The sequence below is a fragment of the Channa argus genome, chromosome 4, assembly GCF_033026475.1.
Source record: "Channa argus isolate prfri chromosome 4, Channa argus male v1.0, whole genome shotgun sequence".
NCBI classification, from domain to species: Eukaryota; Metazoa; Chordata; class Actinopteri; order Anabantiformes; family Channidae; genus Channa; species Channa argus.
This window is the reverse complement of record NC_090200.1, coordinates 22,234,424-22,260,124: the sequence shown is the minus strand read 5'-3', so window position 1 is coordinate 22,260,124 and position 25,701 is coordinate 22,234,424. Positions and strand designations below refer to the sequence as shown.

Sequence of the window (25,701 nt, the reverse complement as noted above, 5' to 3'; positions counted from 1 at the left end):
GAGCTGTAAAGAGGTGCGAGCCCAGGATTACGTAGATTTGATTGTGAGACACCACAATGAAGACGTATGTACGAAGAGGAGTGATAATTGGAGCTTTTTCACTTCTAATATACATCATGATGTACATAAACGTGGGTTGGAGAGCTGGGGAATCTATGGCAGCAAATGAAGCAGACCAACAAAATGTGAGGAGGCAGTTAGACAGGTTGGAAGAGTCACTGGGCAGGCTGGGTGAGTACCAATTCAGGGTCAGCAAACCAAAAAAAAAAAAATTTACTGACAATCCACAATAAAAGTACTATAGCGGACAGGGTAAGAAAACATGAGTACAATTTAAAATGTATAGAGTTTTTACAAATCAGGTTTAAATTTCACAAACCTGAAACTATCCTTTAATAGTTCTTTAGATTTTCTTTTCTTTCTTGATGATTTGGATATTGTTGGGGTTATGGATCTGGACCTAGTCTAAAGTGGTCTAAGTAAGACATATAATTGAAATTGCCTTTTTTGAGTTTTCACAAAACAGATTTAACTTTCACAAATTTGAATTAAGTTTTTAATAGTTCTTTAGAGCCTCCTTAATAATTTGGACCTGATTTGACCAGTCTAAGTGTTCTGGTTTTGGAAAGTAGTCTACATATTAGGACATAACCTAATTTATTAATTTATAAATTAAAAAGTTTTAACAAAGTTAGGAAAGGTTTCAGATGGTGTTGAGATTGTTTGTAGAATGTCTACAAGCCATTCATAACAATAACAGGAGCAAAAACACAGAGAAAATGTCGCTTTGTAAAGTCTGTCAGGCTTCCTTTAATTTTCCCTTTAACTGCAAACTTAGTACAAAAACTCTGTTAAATAATTGTAGTATTGAATAATTAGTTATTTAATAAATTATATGCATTCTGTTAATTCAGCTGTACTAAATTATTCATTATTGCCTACTTGTGTTTAACTAAGTTATGAAATTTTGATTTATGGACACAATTTCTTCTTGAGTAACCACTTGCCAGACGCTTCCAGATACACTATGAGAGACAACATGTCACGTTTGTACATCTGGTTGTTTGAAATTTTATGCATTTCGTGTGGTTACTGAAATCTGTCGATTAAAAAAAATATATAGTTTAGAGTAATATTACCCAACTCCAAGTAGATGCTTAAAGAAAATGATTGTGGCGGATGCAGTTTGTAGCATTCCTCATATCTTTTTTCCAGCTGCTTGACAGTGGACTATATTTTCCGGTGACATTAGGGAACCATTTCAAGTCTACATAAATCAGTAGGCCCAGTCTCGGGGTGGGAGGATGCCCATGAGGAAGTCGTCCAGTATATGATTGAAACAATTATTTTGCTCTGTTGTAAGTCTTCGTTAAACTTCTGAACAAACAATACTGCGACACATTTGGTGTAATTCTACCTCCTTATCTTCTTATATTATCAAGATTCTTTTAAACTACATTTCTGTGAGCAGATTGATTCTCTTTTCACCCCGTACAGTTTTAGAATGAAATTTTCTCAAAGAACAATGGGTCACATTAACTTTACTTTTCCAAAATATTAGTTCAGATAGTTTTTAGTTAACTTGTATTTTACATCAGTCACTTTGCAGTCAGAAGAACATCCGATTTGTTTTCCAGTATTAAAAGTACAAAATCTAACCTACATTGTGCTATGATAAACGAAGACTGCTTTGTTGTAATAGATAAGTTAAGCACAATAGTAGTGGGTTTATTGTGTTGGTTTTGTACAGTCCCTCGGTTATAGGAATCTTTGCAGTAGATAGGCTTTATTGTTGGGCTTAACGGTAGAATGAACTTTGGATTCATGTGAGAAGCCTTAACCATAGAATGAGGCCACAGTTAAACATATAAGACTGAAGATGTGAATAATAAGTTACAACTCATGTCTTTACTGTTCAGGTGTGGCTGTGTGGTGAGAGGGTAGAGGTTGTTCCTTGTACCAGGATGGCTAACATTGAAAGGGTAAATAAAATATATGACTCTTGATGTCAACCGTGGCATGAGAAGCAAATGTCTTGGCAAACTGCAACACCAATTCTAAAGAAGTTGGGACAATATGTAAAACCTAAAAATAACAGAATGCAATGTTTTGCAAATCTCATCAACCATTAACATATCAGATGTTGAAAGTGAGACATTTTAGCATTTCATGGAAAATATTAGATGCAGCAACACATTTAGAAAAAAGTTGTAACAGGGTGAAATTTGCTGTTGTCTAGCATCCCCTCTTCTTTTAACAAATGTCTGAGAAGTGAGGAGACCAGTTGCTGGAGTGTAGGAAAGGAATGTTGTCGCATTCTTGTCCGATGCAGGATTCTAGCTGCTAAACAGTCCTGGGCCTTTGTTGCTGGATTATCGTTTTATGATTCGCCAAATGTTTTCTATTGGTGAAAGGTCTGGACTGCAGGGAGGCCAGTTCAGCACCTGGACTCTTCTCCTGTGAAACCATGCTGTTGTGACGATGCAGTATGTGGTTAACATTGTCTTCTGAAATATGAGTCCTTCCCTGAAAGAGACGACGTCTGGATGGGAGCATATGTTGCTCTAAATCCTCCATGTACTTTTCAGCATTGACGCCGCTTTCCAGATGTGTAAGCTGGCCTCACCATAGGCATTAATGCATCCCCATACCATCACAGATGCAGGCTTTTGAACTGTCCGCTGATAACAAGCTAGATGGTCCCTCTCCTCTTTAGTCTGCAGGACACAGATATTGAGAATTGATTTGATATTATATACTGTAGAAGGTGGCATCTTCAAAGTCTTCACAATTTTATGTTGACAATTTTTTTTTTTTAAATTGTTCCACAAGTTTTAGATGCAGTTTGTCGCATGTGAACCTCTGCCCATCTTTACATTCGAGAGGCTCTGCCTCTCTGAAATGCTCCTTTTAAACCCAGTCAGTTTGCTGACCTTTTGCCAATTAACCTAATTAGTTGTTTTTGATTTATGGCCAGATTACTTTTCCAGCCTTCTGTTGTCCCTGTTTCAAGTTTTTTTAAGTTGTGCGATCAAATTCAAAATGAGCTAAAAAAATTGATCAGTTTCAATTACATTAAGGTCTGGTTATTGACTTGGTCAGTCCCAGCCAAGACGATGCAGTAAGCCATGGCTTTGAGCTTTAATTTTATCAATTCATGCTGTGTCACATCATGGGCTACTGCTGGATTTAAGTCTATGTCATCAACACTGGTTCAGGTTTCACTTCAGACTGTGTGAGAGCTGAGAGGCTGCCAAATTGGGTTCTTGCTTTCCCAGATTTGTTGCCAGGTGAGTGTAATGTTGAACACCACGACCAGGAAGAAATTCTTTTGTATGAAATTTTTGTCTCACAGGTGTTCCTCGTTTCTGTAAATGCTTCCTGGATGGTGTTGTGTTTTTATTTTTAGGAATTATATTTTTCTCAGTTTTTCAGTTGAACTGTCAGAAAGGTGATAATTGTACTATGTGTTTATTATTGAGGTCAAAGTGGGTAGTGGAGTCGTACTGGAGTGCAATCTACTATGGAATAGAACACACAATATAAGTAAAATTCACTCCTGAGAGGAGGGCAATACTGACTTGGCCTTAAAACAGTTAATACAACACAAATAAAGGGAAACACAAGGCGGCCCTAGAATTTCTTGAAAATAAACTACACCTCAGGCTGGGATAACTAAAACGTGTCTAAAGTAAGTGGAGAGTGGAGCGCAGACCAGTGCAACAGTGAAAACCAGTAAACAGTTAACTGAAGCAGGACATCAACTGGTTAGGACATATACCAGTGGAGCAGCTACAGTGCAAATAAAAGGGGAGGGCTAACAAAGAGGGAAGAGAAATACAAGCTAAATAAGGTTTATGGACATCCAGGGTAGACTGAGAAACAGCCAACTATAACGACCTAAACAAAGCACACAATGCAGTACAATATGGAACACGACTGCCAAACCTCAGGCCATAGAGCCCTAATAGCAAGAGTCATCAGTCCAAATAACATGAGACAGGAGAACCAGAAGGCATCATGTTCCATAGGGGAGAAAAAAACATGGACGTGGCAGGGAACTGTGGGGAGAGCTGAGTCTAAATGGTGAGGGGAACAGGTGTTAACAATATTGAATGTTAAAGCTGGTGGAAAAAACTGGGAACAAGAAGTGGTGAAAAGGCCACATAATAAAAGTCCAGGGCAGGAAGTGAAGATGAGGGCCACCACATTACAGCTCAGTAACCAGATCTAAACCCCACTGAGCTGTTGTAGGAGATGCTGGACTGAAGAGTTCAGGAAAACTGCCCAACCAGTGCTGCAGACCTTTGGAGGAAATCACAGCTGAATATCTACAAAAACTGATCAGTAGAATGGTCTATATTTTCCAGGCAGTTAGTGCTGCTAAGGGCCTTATTTAGTGAAAGTATCATTTAAAATGCAAATTTGATTTGACCACTATTCTGTGGTCAAAAAGCATAAGATAATGAAAATACATAAGTGTGTTAATGTAGTGTTTCCAACGTTTTCATGGCACTGTGTGTCTTGTTTGTTTGCCCTGCACATGTATTTTCGGCTGACTTTAGCCATGTCATTTATAAACAGCAGCAATCTGATATAATCAATGAGTTTCATGAGAATTATAACATGTTTTATGTACAATTTACTATTAGTCATTGGACGACAGTTCCACCAGCTGAGCTACAGCTGCCACAGAAAAGATTTGTGTGATGTGTATGTTGAATAAAAAACAAGAAAATAACATTAGGGAAAGCAGCAGGAGTCACCTGTAGTAGAGGAGAGGATTAGTGCCACTGTAAACAAATGTGATCAGAATTTTGAAAAAACAATATTCTTTTTACACTCGAGGGAAGAAATTGTGTTTTAAAAATGCTTGAGATGTGGCAGCATTGCCCACAGGTTGTCTGGACAAACTTGCACTGTCTTTGGGATCAGACATCCGCATTTCTGCACAAAACTGATTTGTAGGTCCACCTTGCATAGAGTTCTGAACTGCATTTCTGGACACAGCAGTGGACATGACAATGGTTTTTACATGTACTCCTGAGCTCATGAGACTATATTTATCCTGATAGCATGACAGTTTGGTTTCTCATGTCAAGGGCTTGTACAGTGGTTAACACCTTTTACTTTTACACACTGAGATATTCCTGAATCTTTTTACAATTTTCTATCACAGTCCCCGATTTTCTACTTCAGTTTCCTTCAGTTTTACTTCCTGCTCCTCGCTTTTATTTTGTTAACCCTCAGCACCACTTCCTAGTTAGTTTCTTTAGCTTCTGGTTTCTCATCAACCCTGATTGTTTTCACCTGTGCCCCCTTGTACTTATACCCAGTTTTTCCCACCATTTGCTGCCAGATTGTCTCATGTTCCTCCTCTGTTAATGGTCCTGTGCTGATTTGACACTCGGACATTCCCCTTCCATGCCCTACCTGATCCTTGTGTTTGTACTCTCCCACTTATGTTTTGGTTTTGTCTTTTATCTCGGCTTCTTAGGCCCTGGTTTTATGTTTGAGTGTTCATTTGTCCCATTCACTCCGTCAGCGCTTTATGTTCAGTTTGTTCATGTCTGCTTCCCATTAGCTACTGAGTTAATTCCCTCGCACTGTTATTTAGTTTATCTTTTCCCCCCAGTGTGTTTTAAGTTCATGTTCTGTTTTACTTTAGTTATTACTTTGTGTGGTATTCCTGCCCTCCTTGTGGAGTGGTTAGTGTCAAAGAAGAAAGCTCAACAGTGACAGGCCAGATGCACTGGAAAACATTATAAACAGTAATACTAAACTAAAAGTCAAAGCTTGAGCAATCTGCAATTCACTGCTTGTTTTGTTAGGATCAAAGAAGACCTCTCCATATATGACACAGAGAAAAAAAGGGAAGGCTCTTGAAGCACAGTAGGAAAACAAATACAGTATGTGCAATTTCATGGTGGCCAGGGTTTCTTTAACGTAATCAACCCCACCAGTGCCAACTGTTACTATAAAACATTTTCATTTATAAGAATCTTAAAATGGTTCTAATTGATGCATTGCTAGATTTTCAGCAAATATTGAAATAACAAAAGCGCTCAATTAAATATCTGTAGTATTAAATGTCTAGTGTAAATTTTCATATGACCAGAGTTGTTTATTTTCTGGACTAGGACTACTACCCCAGAGCTCTGCAACAAAAAGCTTCAGAATGTTAAAACACAGTCGTTTACATCACTTATTTTGAAATGGAAAAAAGGGTCAAACTTTTTTTTCCCGATAAACATTGTAAATGTGCACTATTGTTATGTTAGGTTAAGGTTAAGTTTGCATACCCCAACATGCAATTTCCCCTCCCTGACAAATTCCAACTGACAGTCTTCTGGTCAGATTTTGGTCCGATTTTGTTTACCACATGATGGCAATAGGTCCTCAAACTGTAGTGCTTATCTTCCGTTTGTTTTTGGCTGCTGGTACAAATTACCTAGACTGTTAAGTTCCTCTAGTTTTACTTCCTGCCTCTGGCTTTTATTTTGTTATCCCTCAGCACCACTTGGTCTCCCATTTGTTTTTCCCTGTTTGTTTCATTCTGGTTCAGTGTTTAGGTCTTTTGTTATCCCCGTTTTTTTTGGTCCAGGTATTGCATTTGGTTATTGGCGACCATGGCGCAGGAAGCTAGAGCAGTTTACCACCAATCTCAAAGGTGTTGGTTAGATCCCCACCTCCTCCAGTCACATGTCGAAGTGTCCTTGATCAAGACACCGAACCCCAACTTAGTTGCTCCTGGTAAGTGTTGGCCAGCTGCATAGCAGCTCCCCCATCGGTGTATGAGTGTGTGTGTGTGATTGTGAGTGTGAATAAGAAGCAGTGTAAAGCGCTTTGAGTGCGAATAGGTAGAAAAGCACTATATAAGTGCATTTACCATTTATTTATCTGTCCACATCTGTTAGTTTGCACTTGGGTGGTTGAGGATTACACAAAGTGCTGCATACACGAGGTATTGTTTGAGGCTGCAGCCCTGGGGCTGGGGCTTGGGAGATGGATCCTGGACTCCAGATGGATGACACTGGAGTGGTGAAATAGGCATGAAGTATATCAGGGATATATTATTGATGAATACAAGCCTGGTACGTATCCCATCTGCAGGGACTCGTAAACGTGGGGTGCCCAGTTTAAACCCTGTTAAAATTATGAAGTCCAGACAATGTCAGAAAAAAAATCCGCTTCAGACATTGTCAGGAGTTAAACTGAACCCCAACTTGCACAGCCACTGCCATCATTAGTGTGTGAATGAAAAGCAACATTGTAACATGCCACATCAGTAGACCCTTTACCATTTACGGTTTATTATACAACGTGCTGCAAATGCAAAAGCATTTTAATGGCTATAGACCAGCATGGAATACTTAATAATATATGATATGGGATTAAGATGGATGAAGAACTAATAGAGAACAAAATACAACAAAAACAAAACAAAATTAAATAATGGAAGTATGGTGGTAGAGAATTTGCTATTGATCTCACTTTGGTACCTGAAACACTAGCAGTTTATACTTGGGAAGTAGTAAAAGAGACAACAATAAAAAGTCACCATTACTCTATTATTATTGAAGTAGGCATGACTTTCAGAGAGTGACAAATTTAAACGTGTTAGTGATCAAGAAATTTAACTGTTCAATTCATAAAACTATTATTAGAGCAGCAAAGCAGTTCATTCAAAGAAGAGAAGGAAAGTATAAAATAGAAAATTGTACCTTGGGAGACTGAAAACATTTAGTGAAAACACAAAATAAAGCTTATTTGTAATATGCATATTTTGTAATTTTGTGGAAAGAGAAAGAGAAAGTGCAGTATATAGAATGTGTCATGGCAAAAATGACAATATCTGGTCTTAGACACCTCAAGTGTAATTAGTAAAGAAGCTTCAACATCCAGGACTTCTTTTAGGGTTTTATTATCTTGCAAGAGAGAAGTACATCCATACAGACAGAGTTTCAAGCCTCCATCCTAAGCAGTTCTACACTTTATACATCACACATTAGTTTTATATCTTTCTGTTCCTGGGCAGAACATTCTTAAACAACATTTGAACATTTCAAAAGTACACTAAGTACAAGTTGCCATTATAACTAGGTAAAATGCTAAGAGTAAAATGCAATCATTTAATCATACCTGATTTTCAATAACAGTATGATAAAACAATTTTTTTAAATTAAAAGAGTATGGATTTCCAGTAATAGTAAAATTTGTTAAGGCCAGAGAGGAAGTGAGGCCACTATATCAGAATGTGGAACTTTTAGTGCAAGTCGAATATATTGATTTATTTATATATATTGATATTGATTTACAAAGGCAGAACTGATGTGTACTTTTTGTAAAACCAAGAAATCCGCTTGAGGTAAACATCCAATTTGTTATATTATGGTCATACATTTCAATAAATCATTTATAGACATTTTAATGGAATTACCTGGCTATATGTCGAAGTGTCTCTGGGCAAGACACTAACAACCCCTAACCCCGCCCTTTCCCATCCACAATGTGCATGTCCAATCCACAAATGTTAGTTAATTCTGTATTAGCAAAGAAGAACCTGTATGTGGACCAAAGATAATATAAATATTCTGAGGCAAAATGGAAAATGGAATGACGTCAACCCTGTCCCTGGGCCTGCCCCCTGGTCTAGGCCCCTGTCTGCCTCGGCTGAAGCCTTGTCTGCTCTGGTACCTCTATTTAGTCCCTCACAGAGGTTCAGCCATCTATTAAGGTTCAGCTTTCCCCACAGTTTCCTTCCAGACCCTCGTTTCACTCTCCGACTATACACCCTGTTCATGCTCTACCTGACCTCTGAATCCTGACTCCTGTTACTTGGACTCTTGTTTGCCTTTTGCTTTTAGTCTGTTTTTTTTTTTATTCTGTTTCCCTAGTTGTTTTTTCCTAGTGTTGTTTTTGGTTTTTAATCTATATTTAATATTCTTTTTCCATGTAGCTCAGTGTTTTTTGTACCCTTCTCTTAGGAGCGATTTCTGTTATTTCTTGAGTTTTTCAAAATAAAGTCTTTTATTTGGTTCACTCCCTCTTACCCTCTCTTCAAGTGATAGAGTGGAAAGACAACAGCAACATCAAACAATCACACTCACGTACATTTACATTTACATTTAGTCATTTAGCAGACGCTTTTATCTAAAGCGACTTACAAGTGAGGTACAAGGCAAAAATCTAAGTCAAGGAGAAAACATCAAAGCAAAGTCCTATTAGAAAAGTGTTCACAGTTCACGAGATGCAAGTGCAAGAGAGCAGAAAGGATTTAAGTGCATAGGAAGATGCGGAAGAGTTCAGTTTTCAGCAGTTTTTTGAATATTGGGAGAGAGTCAGCTGAGCGTGCAGAGTTTGGTAGCTCATTCCACCATCGTGGGATCATTGCGCTAAACAGTTTTGCTTGGTGTCTTCTATGCGGTGCTGGGACCACCAGACGTCGTTCGTTGGCAGACCGCAGCCGATTGTGGATATCGGTAACCCCATCAACAAAGCAATCCAGTAATCAAGACAAAATGTGACCAGCACCTTTACAATGAGTTGGGTTGTATATTCCGTCATGTAGGGTCTGATCTTCCTGATGTTGTAGAGAGCAAATCTGCAAGCCCTAGAGACTGAAGAGATGTGGTCCTTAAAGCTCAGTTGGTCTTCGATGATGACCCCCAGATTTTTGGCTGAGTTCGTGGGGACAATCACTGTAGATCCAATGTTGATGCTGATGTTGTGTTGCATCAAAGGTCTGGCTGGGAAGACAAGGACTTCGGTCTTGGAGAGGTTGAGCTGAAGGTGTCTCTCACTCATCCAGGCTGAGATATTTGAGAGACAGGCAGAAATGCGCGATGAGACAGTGGAGTCGTCCGGTGGAAAGGACAGGAAGAGCTGTGTGTCATCAGCGTAGCAGTGATAGGAAAGACCATGTGAGTGAATGATGGCACTTAGGGATGAAGTATAGATAGAAAAGAGGAGAGTACCAAGAACTGAGCCCTGCGGCACACCGGTAGAGAGGCTATGAGAGTTAGAAAGATGCCCCCGCCAGGATACCTTGAAGGTTCGTCCCGATAGGTAAGAACAAAGCCAGTCTAGAGCTGATCCAGAGATGCCCAAGTCAGAGAGTGTGGACAAGAGTATCTGATGGTTCATAGTGTCAAAGGCTGATGATAGATCAAGTAGAATTAAGACAGATGATTGACCTGTGGCTTTTGCAGCTCGAAGATATTCCACAACAGTCAGGAGTGCCGTTTCCGTGGAGTGACCCTCTTGAAGCCAGACTGGTTGACATCGAGGAGGTTGTTCTTGGAAAGGAAGTCTGAGAGTTGGTTGAAGACTGCTCATTCCATAGTCTTGGCCAGAAAAGGAAGGAGGGAGACCGGTCTGTAGTTCTCCACTACAGAGGGATTAAGAGAAGGCTTCTTGAGCAGTGGGGTAATCAAGGCCTGCTTGAAAGAGGTTGGAAAAGTCCCTGTTTTGAGAGATGTGTTGATGACTTGTGTAATAGCTGGCATTAATGCAGGTGCAACTGCTTGAAGAAGAGTGGAAGGGATTGGATCCAGAGTGCAGGTGGTCGGATGATTAGAGAGGAGGAGGGTGGATACGTCATCCTCAGTCAGAATTGCAAATGATGAGAGCAATGCAGTGTTGGAAGAGGTTAGATGGATGTCATCATCTGGAGGAGAGAACTGTGAGCTGATGGCTGCCACCTTGTTGGTAAAAAAGTTGGCAAAGTTGTCAGCAGTGAGAGAGGTGAAGGTGGGTAGATGAGTGATTTAAAGGTGGAGAACAGCTTTCTGGTTTCTGTGGTGTTGCTGAGCTTCTCCTGGTAGTAATTGATCTTTGCCCTGGTGACACTGTGAGAAAAGGTCCAAGCAGATTCTGATACTCAGCAAGGGCAGATGGAGTCTTGGATTTGCGCCACTTCCTCTCAACACTCCTGAGCGTGGTGCGTTGTTCACGGATCCCGTCAGTGAGCCACGGATTTGAAGGTGAGAGACGGGCAGGTCTCGAAGACATGGGACAGAGACAATTCAGACATGATGAAAGTGTATTGCAAAGGCTGTCTGTGGCTGCATCTGCATCGCGGATGGAGAAGTCCCGTGTTGGGGGCAGAATTGCGGGGACCAGCGAGGAGAATCGATCCGGGTTGAGAGACCTGAGGTTGCGCCGGAATGTTACAAGTGTGGGAGGAGATTGCGAAGGTCTACGGATAAAGACTGTGAGTTGAATGAAGAAATTATCCGATATATGCAGAGGAGTGACCAAGATGTTGTCTGTGGTGCAGTTCCGGGTGAGGATGAGGTCGAGGTTGTTGCCAGCTTTGTGGGTCGGAGGAGTGGAGACCAGACTCAGGTCAAATGTGTTTAGAAGAGCAAACACATCAGCCGCCTGTGGTTTGTCCAGGTGAATGTTCAGGTCTCCCACGACGATGAGAGGAGTGCCATCTTCCGGGAAGTGGCACAGCAACATGTCCAGTTCATCGCAGAAGTTCCCCAGCTGGCCCGGTGGTCGATATATCACAATCACCTGGACTGCAATCGGTGCTGTGATCCTAACGGCATGATATTCCAGAGAAGACAGATTGCCGAGTGGTGCTGTCGAGGAAAACTTCCAGGTGTCATTGATGAGAAGTCCAGTCCCACCCCCCCGGCCTGATGAGCGAGGAGTGTGAGAGAATGAAAAATTTGCGGAGAGTGCACCTGGGGTGGCCGTGTTCTGTGGCGTGATCCAGGTTTCTGTAAGTGCAAGCAGGTGAACAGCTGGAATGAAGTCAGCCTTCTTCACTGCAGACTGGCAGTTCAACTGTCACACCTGCCATGTCTGTCAGCTCTGTGGAAAACCCATCCAAGTGATACCTCCCACTTAACTGCAGTCTAATTCAGTCTGGGAAATGTTGGGATGAGGGATCACCATTCCTTCTCCTGAAGGAGTCCACAGGTTTCAGCCCTGCAGAATTACTGTTTCATCACACAGCACATGGTGTACCATTAGGGTGTAACAGTAGTTAATAAAACATATGGGTCAAGGATCATCGTTGGAAAAGGTTAAGTTAGTTTTAACCACTTAATGTGCTGACAGGTGTGTAACCCATAATGATATGTCAACATTTAGTTCATAATATTTTTTTATAAAAAACATATAATATTTTTTAATTAAAGTCCCCAGGTAGTGTGGATGATGTGACTGATTGGTGTATTGCCTTGGATCACCTGGGTGACTATCAGAATCAAAGCTGTTCACAGTAACTTGCCAAACTTGCTTTACAATCAAGCAAAGCAAACGTCTCAAGTGTCATCTCATTTCAAACATTGTCTCATCTTCACGTTATTTTGAGTCAAAGCCAGGTAAAAAACTGTTTGCCATTGCAGAACTTTTTAAACTTCAACAGTTCTTTCACTTGGACACAATGCATTATTGACAGTGACCTGAGTCAAACCCAATCTGACTCATCGCAAACAAGTTGTTAATAAAAGAGCAATAATTCTTATACCGGTTTTCTTGTCTATCCTGTAATAGAAATTTTTTCTCTTGGAAGAATTATGATAGAACTCAGCGTGATGAACCATCTCAGTTTAATACATGCCGTCATCGAGAAGAACACATGGATGTTGAGTGTTGTTTCTTCTGACTTGTATCTCTCAAACCCCTTCTATTTATACTCAAAGCCAAGAAAGGAACCACCCTCACAAAACATGAATAAAGAAACCAGGTGCATGCAGTGGACAGTCATCACTCTTGTCCCTATCTAGGTTCTCTGAAGATGTCAGTTGAGAAGCAATAAAACCCTTTTATTGCACGTTCTTGTAGATCTTGTGACCCCAGGACTCACTATCTACAACGTTGCTTTGGGCCTTGTAACAACAAAGTGCCTACTGTGATCTTAAGCAGTCCTCTAAACACGACACATACTGTGACTTCTTGTCCTCTTTGTGACCTCTTCAATAAGCCCATCTTGGTTAATTGTTTGCTAATTATCTAACCATATGACTAAATTTACTTTCTTCCCTCACTTTCTTCCCTCACATTCCCCCCTTTTCAACATGGTAAATTTAGGAATCTCAAAAATATGTAGTGTTAGCTAAGCAGACTATTTTAACAAAACATTTTTTAAAAATAGGCAAAATTAAATTTAAACAGTATTATAGGAATTATGGTGTTCCGTCATGTAAATCACTATCAGTCCAAGGTTTTCCTGGGCCCAGTCAGACATGGGATCCATATCTAGTTAGTTCATTCGTGTGTATTTTAACATACATTGATGTCTGTTCACCAATGATGCTCCCTAACCATTTATAAATAAAAGCATGCATGAAAGTAATAGCACATGTAAAAAAAACACGTAACATGAGAATGCTTACAATATTGCCTACATCATTTACATCTGTATATCTCGCAAAGGTCTGTACTAGACTAATAACAGGATCTAAGCATGGACAATGGTTTGTTTCTAATTTAAATAGTGAATGCCAATTCGACAGTGGACCCTGGATAACCAGAATGTTAGACTGTGGTCCATACAAACTGGTCTTGTGCCACTAAAGTAAGAATACTGACTTTTAGCATAAACAGAATTTTTTTTGATAAAACTAAATCTATGTCAAATCCCCAGGGTTTCAGTTCAGATTGTTCAAACAATTGTCCTCTGCATCTTTCTTTCGGGCATTGTGATGTCATCTTTTTCAGGAGTCTTTGACCTTACATAAGTGATAAATCACTATCACTTTCTTTCTCATTTGACTCCTCAGTCTTTCCTGTTGGTAGAAAGTGTATGACTCTTCCTTCTCTGTTGCTGTTCCTTGATGCAACAGTGGATGTGGATTGGTAGGTGCCAACCATTTCTATCATTCTGATGATGAAAGCTGCAGTCAGGAACATCCAGCAAAGATCCTTTCAGCTCCCAGCCATCTTTTTATTGGAGCCATCATTTCTACAAAGATCTACACTGGTATCCCTCTCAACAACCTGGACTGCAGGTGGAGTGGTCAGGAACACACATATAGTCCCGTCCAACAGGGCTGGTGCCAGTGCTTCCTTCTGAGGTCTTTTACAAAACTCCATTCTCCTGGCTGGATGGTGTGGAGTTGCCCAACTATAGGCTCAGGAAGGGCAACTTTTACCTCAGGGAAAATTAGCTTTAAAGAATGGTTTAGTGCACAACATTATCTTTACATCTCATCATCCACTCCTATTAGGCTCAACCCTATTTTATAGGAAGGGTGTATTAGTCACATGAGTTTAGTCTTCAGTATATGATTTAATCTTTCCAATGCACCTCCACTGGCTGGATGGTAGGCACGGTGTTTTTAGATTTATCTGAAGACTTTCTGAAAGACTGTGCATTACATTATTTACAAAATGTGAACCATTATCACTATTTAGTTTTGAAGGAAGTCCTCATCTTGGGATTACCTCTCAAAATAATGCCTTTGCTACTGAGACAGCAGAAGCATTTCTTCAGGGAAAACATTCAGTCCACTTTGAAAACATGTCTATTATCACTAAACAATACTTATAACCAGAAAATTAATTCAATCAAATCCATCATTAAATATTCAAAAAGGCCTTCAGGGTTTGGAAGTGCTGACATGAACATTTCTGTAGTCCTGCCAACATTATTAGTAGCCCAAATCACACATTTTCTCAGGACAACAGGAAAAACCTGCATACCACAATCTATTTACAATATCCATCATACCCCCTTTTGAGACATGGTCAAAACCATGAGTTAATTTAGAAACACAACATGGATTTTGGTAGTACCGGGAGACCTAGTAGATCCACCCAGACTCCAGAAGAAAGGTTAGTGCGCCCCTTCTTCTTCCAAGTAGTTTGCTCACCTGCATGAGCCCCTACTTGTAACAAGGAGACATCATTTAAAGGAAAAAAACATTATTCTGGACAGACAGGGGCAATTGGAAAATTGGTGAAAACAAGAGACAGAACAGCCGACTGCGCTGTGCAGCTCCTAAACTGAAAACACAGGTTAGAGCAACCAAGTTTGCTATATAAGAGAGTTACAACTAGCATAAGCCACACAAGTTGAGCCATTTGAGGAAGTCCACATTGTAGATCTATCTACAAAAACACAATCAGGATTAAATGAATAGGAATGTGGTTCTTCAGGTGTAGGGAGTAAAGTTGATGTAAAGTTTAAGGACAGTACAATGTAATATAAGACATGGTTAGTATGACTATTTGCAGTGCAATAACCTAGATGGTGTGAGATGAGTGTTTTTACTCAGAGAATAACATACACTGTTAGCAGACACATAATAGCAATGTTAATTTTAGACAAAACTACTTTTAGTAGCTACAACTTGTAAACCTGCAACCATACCTCTCTCTATTGTTGAGAGATGTTTTGAATAATATCCTATAAGTAATAAAAGATTTGCTATGTTCTGAAAGTCCTAAGCACAGGGACTTGACAGAATCTTTTTTAAGTCAGTAAACTCGGTAAAAGTCAGTCAGTCATGGCCATATGTTTTTCCCCATGTGTGTTGTCATACAGGGGTTGGGAGATCTCCACATAATTATAATCATGGACAGCAATAGCTTGCTAAGCCTAGAATTACATCAATTGATTTTCAATTTTGGTTGTTAATTTTCCACATCCAGAATTGATTGGATGCGTGTAGGACCTAATTATTACCTCCGGAGTTATGATATGGCCAAGATAGCACACAGATTTTGAGACAAGTTGTAACTTGTCTTTCAAAACCTTGTGGCCGTTTTCTGCCAGAAAACAAAGTAGAGACACTGTGTCGGTTTGGCCATCTGAGTTTGTGAACAAACTAACAAATCGTCGACATACTGAACAAGTGTACTACCACATGGGGGCTCCCTATGTGATATTTTCTACCACTGCCACAGGAATACTCTAGGACTGGAAGAAAAACACTGCACCAAATGCGTCAAGGTATACCATTTACCATTGAAAGTGAAAGCAAACAACTGTGAATCAGGATGGACAGGAATGCTTAATATGCATTCACTAAATCAATAAATGTGAGAACCAGCAGGCATCTCCTAGAACCTGACACATCAGAATTATTATATTAAGCACTGTTGGAGCCGGATGGTGAACTGCTTCATTTACAGCTCTAAGGTCTTGGACCGGTCTCCATCCCCCATTTGGTTTCTTTACAGGCAAGAAGGAGGTATTGCATGGGAACATTCCATTACGGCACCTTTATCTATTAATGATTGAATATTTCCAAATCTAATTTGCTTATAGCCCACAATTTGTCAGGTACTATGTCAAGCTTAAACATCTTCTTGGCTGTCAGTGTCATAAGTGAACTAATGCTTAGTTCTAACTTGTATGTTGAGTTACTCAAGGTGGTCTATCACTAAAGATTGTGTTTCTTTGAGTGTGTCAACATGCTGCTTAATACTCTGACCTACCCCCACTGTCTCCTATGGTTGAGAAGCCTGCAGTCCTGGAGAATGAATAGCAAGTCCCTGAGGAGGTGCCTGTGGTCAAAATTCCTCTGTGCCTCCTCCCTCTTGATGGTTAGTCTTTCAAATTGTGAGACAGGCGTGAGACTTGTCCATAGCCATCACAGATGTAACAGCAATGGTTGACTTACTCCCCAACTTGGTGGTGTCCATGAACCCAGTTATGGTGTTGAATGTTTGTAATCCCATGGTGCAGTCGTGGACCAGTTAGCAGGACAGCATGTGGACCATCGTAGCTTGAAAATTCTACGACACACAACTTCCACCTCCTGCAAAGTTGGGTTATACATAGTTGTTGCATTGCTGCAACCTATTTCCCACCACCAGTTCTTTGTGGGTCATGTAATTCCTATATCACCTCCCTCAGTTCATCCGGCTGCCACAGTCTGTAGATGAGCACTTGTGCTTGAGGATTTTGTGGCAGTAAATTTGCTCAATGTCCTCCTCTTCTGAGCTTCATGTGCTTGGTCACCTGCAGGGGCCACAGCTTGACCCTGTGGAGGAGGGGCAATAGGCACAGCATATGGAGGGGGTAGGACCCTATCTCTTGCCCTACGTTTCTATTTCTCCTTCAGGTTTCTCTTCTATACTCATTACTTTCATATACAACATAACTCCTGCAGAAGATATTTTTCTGCCTCTCTTTCCTAATTTTTTGAAGAGTGCAAATCTATTTTGTTCTTCCCTACTTTCTTTCCCTTTCTTTACACTTACTCTTCTCCTTCTTATAACATTACTTTACAACATTCTAAACAGTCTGTACTTAGTGTACCATACAAGGGAAACACTTGTGTTATATGGTGCCAAAGTGGAACATCCTTAATCACACTTTCTCCCCATTTATCTGCTATTTCATTAGCAGGGCCTGTAAGAGGATCAAATAATCTTTCTAATTTACCCGGTTTGTTCCCCATGTTTTCTAGACTCACTGTGGTTTGTGCTTAAATTTTCAATGGGCTTATCAATCACACACAAATTATTCAGTCATACTGATCTTCCCATCTCATTGTATGGTTGGATCTTATCACACATACACTAACTTCGGATGACTTCCTTCAGCCAGGTAGTTTGTATGACACATTCGTTCCGAGCAACTACCCTATAGTAAGCACAGTGGTTTGGGCACACTAGACACTGAAGGAGTCATCACAAAGCTTATATATATTTTTCCTGTATTTTCTCAGTCATATGCCCATTGTATTCATATGGAACTTAAATCAAACTTTATACTTTTATATATGTAAGCTAACTAGGTATTTATTTATTTACATGTATCATGTACATGTATTTTTGATTCATTTCTTTAGTTATTTAGGATGGTACTTTTTAGTAGAATACATGTATCTATTTCCCTTAATTCACCTTTTTACTTTATTTTTCCCTTTTCTTTCAAAACACTTAGAATTACACAGACAATTATTCGCTACCACACAGGCTTTACACGAATTGGTCGCAACCACACAGGCTTTACACGACTATAACTTAATCCTTCGCTACCACACAGGCTTTACACGAAGTGTTCGCTGCCACACAGGTTTTACACGAATCTAAGTTTATAGTCTAGACCACACGGGCTTTACAAGAATATTACAGTTGCTACCACACAGGCTTTACACAACTTCGATGACCTATTACTAAAAAGAAATGGTTCATAACGCTGTACTCACTTATTGTTTGAATGGAGCATCTGCTGTCCGCCACCTGTCCCTGACATCAGGCGGGATCCAGGCCTCCGTTTGTCGGAGCGGAACTTTCCCTGGGCCGGCAGTAACCTTCAGTCTGGACTCAGGCAATGATCAGCAGAATGTCCATGCCATCCTCGTCGCCAAATTGTAATAGAAATTTTTCCTCTTGGAAGAATTATTATAGAACTCAGCGTGATGAACCATCTCAGTTTAATACATGCCGGCATGGAGAAGAACACATGGATGTTGAGTGTTGTTTCTTCTGACTTGTATCTCTCAAACCCCTTATATTTATACTCAAAGCCAAGAAAGGAACCACCCTCACAAAACATGAATGAAGAAACCAGGTGCATGCAGTGGACAGTCATCACTCTTGTCCCTATCTAGGTTCTCTGAAGATGTCAGTTGAGAAGCAATAAAACCCTTTTATTGCACGTTCTTGTAGATCTTGTGACCCCAGGACTCACTATCTACAACGTTGCTTTGGGCCTTGTAACAACAAAGTGCCTACTGTGATCTTAAGCAGTCCTCTAAACACGACACATACTGTGACTTCTTGTCCTCTTTGTGACCTCTTCAATAAGCCCATCTTGGTTAATTGTTTGCTAATTATCTAACCATATGACTAAATTTACTTTCTTCCCTCACAATCCTCCGCAGCCTTTTTTTGGATTTGGGTGTATGCTGCTGTAAAGGTGATGCGATGCCAGCACTCATTGTGGACAGGATGCGTCCTCTTGGTTTTACCACAAGAACTTCAAACTACATTGTAGTCAGCGGAGTAGTCAGCTGTGTTTTTTTTTAATCAAATGTTTTGTACCATTAGGGTGTAACAGTAGTTAATAAAAAATATGGGTCAAGGATCATCGTTGGTAAAGGTTGAGTTAGTTTTAACCACTTAAAGTGCTGACAGGTGTGTAACCCATAATGATATGTCAACATTTAGTTCATAATGTTTTTTTTATAAAAAACATATAATATTTTTTAATTAAAGTCCCCAGGTAGTGTGGATGATGTGACTGATTGGTGTATTGCCTTGGATCACCTGGGTGACTATCAGAATCAAAGCTGTTCACAGTAACTTGCCAAACTTGCTTTACAATCAAGCAAAGCAAACGTCTCAAGTGTCATCTCATTTCAAACATTGATTCATCTTCATGTTATTTTGAGTCAAAGCCAGGTAAAAAACTATTTACCATTGCGGAACTTTTTAAACTTCAACAGTTCTTTCACTTGGACACAATGCATTATTGACAGTGACCTGAGTCACACCCAATCTGACTCATCGCAAACAAGTTGTTAATAAAAGAGCAATAATTCTTATACCGGTTTTCTTGTCCATCCTCGGCAGCCTATTTTGGGATTTGGGTGTATGCTGCTATAAAGGTGATGCGATGCCAGCACTAATTGTGGACAGGATGCGTCCTCTTGGTTTTACCACAAGAACTTCAAACTACATTGTCACGTTGTAGGCATCATCTTACCAGCTGTCTGGCTGCACCCGTCATTCCGCTCTGAGACCGCTGTGGGGTATGTGGTCGGCGCATATATGCTCTTTCCAATTCTGAGTCGATGCACTAAGATGAGCGTGAGAGCAGCGTGGTTAAAAAGACTAGTCCTCGTTTTAGGGGGGACTGGGCTCATCATCTACCTGGGGCTGTTTCTAAAGACAGTACATGACCGTACAGCGGCAAGTGGCAAAGAAGAGGACACATCGCGAATGAGCAGGACTTTCTCTGACCTGCAGTCAAGCCTCAAAGATCTCAGTGAGTCCTTTAGAAAACTACGAGTATAAAGTAGCTGAAAATGGAAATGATCAAGTGAAGCATAAATTCCTCAAAATTGTAGTTATGTAGAATGCTTATATAAATGATCAGGGAGCGCATGTGTGGTTTTTCTCTATTTTCACGTCTCAGGAGAATCTTGTTTTAGTTTAGATCTAAAAAGGTTTTTTATTAATTATTTAGCAACGTCCAGGCATTAAATACAGCGAGCTGGAACGTGACACGTCACACATCCTATGTTGCTATGTTATCTTCAAATAGTAATTCTAGTAATTAAAAAAATTGTAATTCATAAAATCTCTGAGATTATAGGTAATTTGTCTTCTCGATTTGTCGAAATCAAAAGAGCAGGAAATCTATCCTGTGTAAACGGTAAGTTAGGAAAAATGTATATCAAAATTGATACTTTCAATTCTTCATTTTATGTACATTTAAAGATTTATCCTTAAAACATCAGACTGTAATTTTAGTGAAATATTGCGATGATCAGACTGGGACAGACTGAAGAGGCAACTGTTGCTAACTAACAGCTAAGGCGAATACGCTTCTGCTTTTCACTTTTATAATTAAAATTAATTCGAATTCATTTTTAGAGATCTGTTTTCATTATATTTCAAGTTTAGTTTTTTTTTTTAATTCATAAAGGCGAATTAAACTGACCATGATTCAGTGATGTAAAACAAAGAGAGGTAAAACTTCCTAGAGTGTTAATAGCCTACTGTTTTGTATGACACTGCACTCCACCAACAGAGATTCTGGTTTTTGCACTTTTCCCCGATAACAGTGTTTAATCTGAAAACAAGCTGAAACGTGGAGTCTGGGCAGTCGTCCGACTTGCTCGCAGAGAACTCAGTTGCTGCACAGAACTGATTTCGAGTCCTCCTGCCTATTTTAACAGATTTAAAAGTCTGTTGTAATATTTAAAATTAGCTTATAATATGTTTTTAAAAATAAGTTGGTTATTATATATATAAACTCATAAATCTTTACCTTAGGAAAGTGAAAACCTTTCTGGAAATTGAGATCTGTAAAAGCTTATTTGCCTATAAATGTAGAAACCTTCCGTTTGTTGTTTAGGCTCTATTTTGTGAGAGTCACTGGTGCCTATTTTCTCTCTAATCCTGTCATTCTTGTTCTCTCAAATCTGTCCAGACAGCAGAGTCAAATCTTTTGAGAAAAAGCAAGATGTCATTCAAAAGATGTTGGAAGATGACAGAAACAGACAAGTAAAAGCTGCAGAGCTCCAAAAGTCAGTTGTCCTAAAGCAGCCAGAGCAGAACAAGCAACCTGACAAAGAGATCCAGGACGAAGAAGAAGCCCCTAAAGAAAAAAGCAATAAAATCTTCCCCAAATCTCCCCTGTTTAAGGAGTGGGGGGCTAATCTATCTGAGGATGACCAAAGGGAGGCACAGGCTCTGTATGAGAAGTATGGATACAATGTTTTTCTGAGCGATCGCCTTCCTATAGATCGAGCTCTTCCAGATACCAGGGATCCAAGGTACAATCCTCATGTTATTTATTTATTTATTTATTTTTTTGTGGTTAGACCTGTCATTTCACTTCAGTTCACTTCACATAGAAATGTTAAAACCGTCTGTACAGACACCACCAACTTAATTGTTTCTGGATTATGTTCTTCATGCTTCTCTTCATTTGGTTTAGGTGCCTCAAAAAGACTTACGCCAAGGACCTGCCCAGTCTCGGAGTAGTCCTGATCTACCTGAATGAAGCCCTGTCTATCCTCAAAAGGGCCCTGAGAAGCATCATTGATCGTACCCCTAAACATTTGCTGAAGGAGATAATATTGGTGGATGACAACAGCTCTAATGGTTGGTTTGTATTGAAAGCATAACGATGTTCCAACACATGTGACAAACAAAAGTTTGTTTAATAGGCTTTTGTGGGTAGGTTTTAATTGTGCACAATGACCCATTGAAGCCCATATTCCCATATTTCAAATGTAATGTAATCTACAAATGTGCACAAACCACTGCAATCACGATAGAGTTGCATTTTAAAAGAGACTATATGTTCTGTGCTGAAACAAACAATTTACATGAGATGTAGCGTCCAGCTTTGAACACACACCAGCTACTGAAAATAATTTGTTGTTAGTTTGCTGTGTATCAGTTTCAATATTCTAGTATAGTATTTATCATTGGGCCTGTGCGTTGCAATGTTTTTCACCCCCAGTCTCAAAACGCATGCTCTCATTCTTATTTCAATTTAGAAGACTTGAAGGAGGACTTTGACGTCTACGTGAAGTCCCTTGAGCAGCAGAACCCAAATGTTCGTTTTACTAGGGTCAGGCACAATGAGCAGCGAGGGCTGGCTTATGCCAGAGCCTCTGGGTGGAGGGCTGCTACTGCCGATGTGGTGGCCATCCTGGACGCACACATAGAAGTCCATGAGATGTGGTGAGAATACACCTAAAATCCTTCACCTGTATTCACTGCTTAAAGTTTTGAGTGAAATTCAAAGCTTACCAACAGCACTGGAAATGTCACAACGTTAAGTATATCTGCAGGGTTATGAAGTTGTACAGTGGGAGGCAGTCACAGGAAAGACAATAGCACATTGCAAAACTCCTGGAGTTTTAAATTATGTGTGCACTCACCATAGGAAGCTTGTTACTGTGTTGTGCCTCATCCATTTTCCCTTCATGCAGGGCTGAACCTATGCTGACACAAATCAAAGCCGACCGAACAGTGGTGGTGTCCCCTGTGTTTGACAGAGTCAACTATGATGATCTCAGGGTTATTCAATACCAGCCAGCTGCACACGCGTTTGACTGGGCTTTGTGGTGCATGTATGAGAGTTTTTCACCTGACTATTACAAGTTGAACGATGGCTCTCTGCCTGGGAAGTAAGTCACATTCACAGTCACATTCCTGTTTATGAATACATGTGACAACAATAACTTCTTAACCTCATCTGGGGTAACACAGTATTTTTGATAAGTCAACAGTTTTTGTTTTACGGTGACAATGGTTTGTTATATAAAAAATGTTTGTAAAGGCACAGTATGAACCTTTATGATCTTTTTTTCCTTCAGGAGTCCATCTGTCATGGGAATCCTAGTTGCTGATAGAAAGTTTCTAGGGGAAATTGGAGTCCTCGATGAAGGAATGAAAGTGTATGGGGGAGAAAATGTCGAGCTGGGAATTCGTGTAGGTTCACTGCACCTATATATAAAGTATAAAAACAAGACTGTGGTTTTATAAAGTGTTATTTGACAGACAGTTTCTTACCATGGAGCCATAACTTCCTGGAGACAAATGATTCCAGAAAAATTTAATATTATCTCCTTAACTTTGTTTTAAAGAAAAAAAAACCAAGGAGAAGCAGTCGTCCACTGACCACAGGGTCAGTGGTTCGATCCCCGTTCCTGGCTACATGTTGAAGTGTCCTTGAGCACCTTGCATGGCAGCCACCACCATATGTGTGTGTGTGAATGGGAATTGACATTGTAAAGTGGCCATTTACCATAAGTGACCATTTACACAGGTGTGGACATGTGGAGGCAGCATTGAAGTGGTTCCATGTTCCAAGATTGCCCACATCGAGAGAAACCACAAACCCTACATGCCAGACCTGAGTCCTGCCATGAAGAGAAATGCCCTGAGAGTAGCCGAAGTCTGGATGGATGAATACAAACACAACATCAACTTAGCTTGGAACATACCATTTGAGGTACTGAACAAAATTTCTGATGTTATCTTCATGGCATTATTGTATCTTCTGCAGATTGAGCATAATGGATAATTACAAAGTTCATATATTAAAGCCTTTCTTGAGATATTAATTTAAGACTGTATTCGAAGGAATTTCTGCTCTTCAAACATTTTGAACTAATTATGCCAAAATCTTTGCCTCTGTAGAATCATGGTATTGACATAGGAGATATCTCTGAGAGGAAAAAACTCAGAGAGAGGTTAAACTGTAAACCTTTCAAATGGTACCTGGAAAATGTGTATCCTAAGTTGGATCCCTGGGACAACCTACTTGCCTATGGTGGAGTAAGTTTATTTAAATTGGTTCCTTATTGCTTAGCAGTACGGTGGGGGCTTGTTCAATACGTGGTTTAATATTTGTTTAGTGACTCACCCCTGATGAGTTCCACTGACAATGTGATTGCTTTGTTAACAGATGAAGAATCTCAATGCTAGCATGTGCCTAGATCAAGGCGAAGTGCCAGGTTACACACCCATTGCCTACAATTGCCACTACTATGGACCTCAAGTAAGTGAAAGGTGTTCTCAAGATTAAGAATTAATCATATTTATGAATCTGGTATATCTGTAATTAGATTTCTTTTTCTATTTGTAGTTTACTTATTACCGCAAAAGTGGTGAGCTCCACATCGGTGGCATCAAATCCCACAAGTACAATGACAACCGCTGTTTAACTGACATGGGCAATAAGGAAACCCAGCCTGGTCTTTACAACTGCAAGGACGCTATGCAAAAAGGAATGGGGATATACTGGGATTTCACTCAGGTACTACAAGATAAAGTACTATTATTATAAACTACTACTATTAAAATAATTAGTTAAGATAAGATGTTGCAAAAGGAGAAGCAGCATCTGTAGTGTGACTCATTTAGCTTAAGTAAATCCTGTGGCTTGCTGAATATTACATGATTAAATGATCTGAATACTTGTCCCTTTTTTTGCAGGGCAAAGAACTGAAGAACAGACAAACAAAAAGATGTTTGGAGATTAAACACAGCAAACTTCTAATACGCGAATGCTCTGGCCAAAGTTGGGAAATCCAAAACATAATTAAAGCCTTTTAATGTATCATGATACCTGTCTGTATCATCAGAAAAGAAGTGATATTCTCTGCTCATAGATCATAGTGGATTCTGGAAGGCCAACGAAATTTTATAAACCTTATGAACAGTTAGCCTTCTGATAATTATTTTGCCAGTTATTATCTTTGTTTACATTGCTAAATAAGCAACCAGGGACTACGGAAAGCCAAATTTTACAATTATATGAAAAAACATTTGTAGAAATATATTTTTGTGTGTGATGTTAAATCGCTATTTATATCACTTGAACATGAAAGCTGGAGTTGCAATGTAGCAAAAAAAGGGTTATTTCGCATTGCTTGGGACTAATAATTCTATTCAACTGTGTTTTATGTTCTCTGTTAATCAGTAAGTAAATCTATAAAATGGATTCAAGGCTATTTATGTTTAACAACACTGAAATACAAAGACAACGGGACTACTACTTCTATGTAAACAAACATGGAAAATATGATCGGTAGAGTTTTTATACATTTTTATGAATGTATTTTGGATATATAATAAATGAATCCAGGAATTTAGTACCTATTCATACTGTTTTCTGATGATTTGATGAGGCCTTAAGGGTTAAAAGTGTTGTCTTGTTTTGCCAATAACTGCTATATTTAAATGCACCTGTTAACAGTACTTTTTGTGCTGTTAGGTAAATGTGAGGTTGAACACGTAAATTTTATATTTATATTTATATTTACATAAGTAGCCTGCATGTAGAGAAAAGTATTAGGGCAAACATAAATCATAAGGTGAGAAAAGCTAAAGGAATTAAAAGCCAGTGGTGTTATAAAAATTCAGACTTGATTGTCTGCCCCCTTCAGTGTAGCTCCTGAATCCCCCACCCAGCCCAGGTTATGTCAGACTTTACAAGAATGTGTTTTTTTTAAATTAAACTTAACATCAGTACAGATTGAACTTAAATAACCAAGGTATGTAGAACTTGGCATTAAATTGTTTTCTATT

At 39.5% G+C, this 25,701-nt stretch overlaps 1 protein-coding gene across 3 annotated transcripts; it reads left to right on the top strand.

The window, feature by feature from the left end:
• The first annotated feature begins 25 nt into the window (after positions 1-25).
• Positions 26-25,201, top strand: LOC137126116 (probable polypeptide N-acetylgalactosaminyltransferase 8). Of its 3 annotated transcripts, none has more exons than XM_067502565.1 (11): positions 26-231; positions 21,080-21,425; positions 21,590-21,756; positions 22,158-22,344; positions 22,596-22,793; positions 22,983-23,097; positions 23,435-23,620; positions 23,809-23,946; positions 24,077-24,169; positions 24,257-24,427; positions 24,607-25,201. In XM_067502565.1, exons 1-11 carry the CDS (start codon positions 57-59, stop codon positions 24,724-24,726), a joined length of 1,896 nt encoding a protein of 631 aa, XP_067358666.1. In that variant the 5' UTR covers positions 26-56; the 3' UTR covers positions 24,727-25,201. The 3 variants fall into 3 exon arrangements, with proteins under 3 accessions (XP_067358666.1, XP_067358665.1, XP_067358664.1); XM_067502564.1 differs by lacking the exon at positions 26-231 and adding an exon at positions 19,568-19,909 and having other exon boundaries at positions 22,161-22,344; XM_067502563.1 differs by lacking the exon at positions 26-231 and adding an exon at positions 19,568-19,909.
• Positions 25,202-25,701: the final 500 nt, after the last annotated feature.

Coding starts and splice junctions, on each gene's coding strand:
- LOC137126116 (XM_067502563.1), top strand. CDS start 19,693: ATGCTCTTTCCAATTCTGAGTCGATGCACTAAGATGAGCGTGAGAGCA. Junction 19,910..21,079: donor GTCAAGCCTCAAAGATCTCA/GTGAGTCCTTTA, acceptor AAATCTGTCCAG/ACAGCAGAGTCAAATCTTTT. Junction 21,757..22,157: donor GGATGACAACAGCTCTAATG/GTTGGTTTGTAT, acceptor ATTTCAATTTAG/AAGACTTGAAGGAGGACTTT.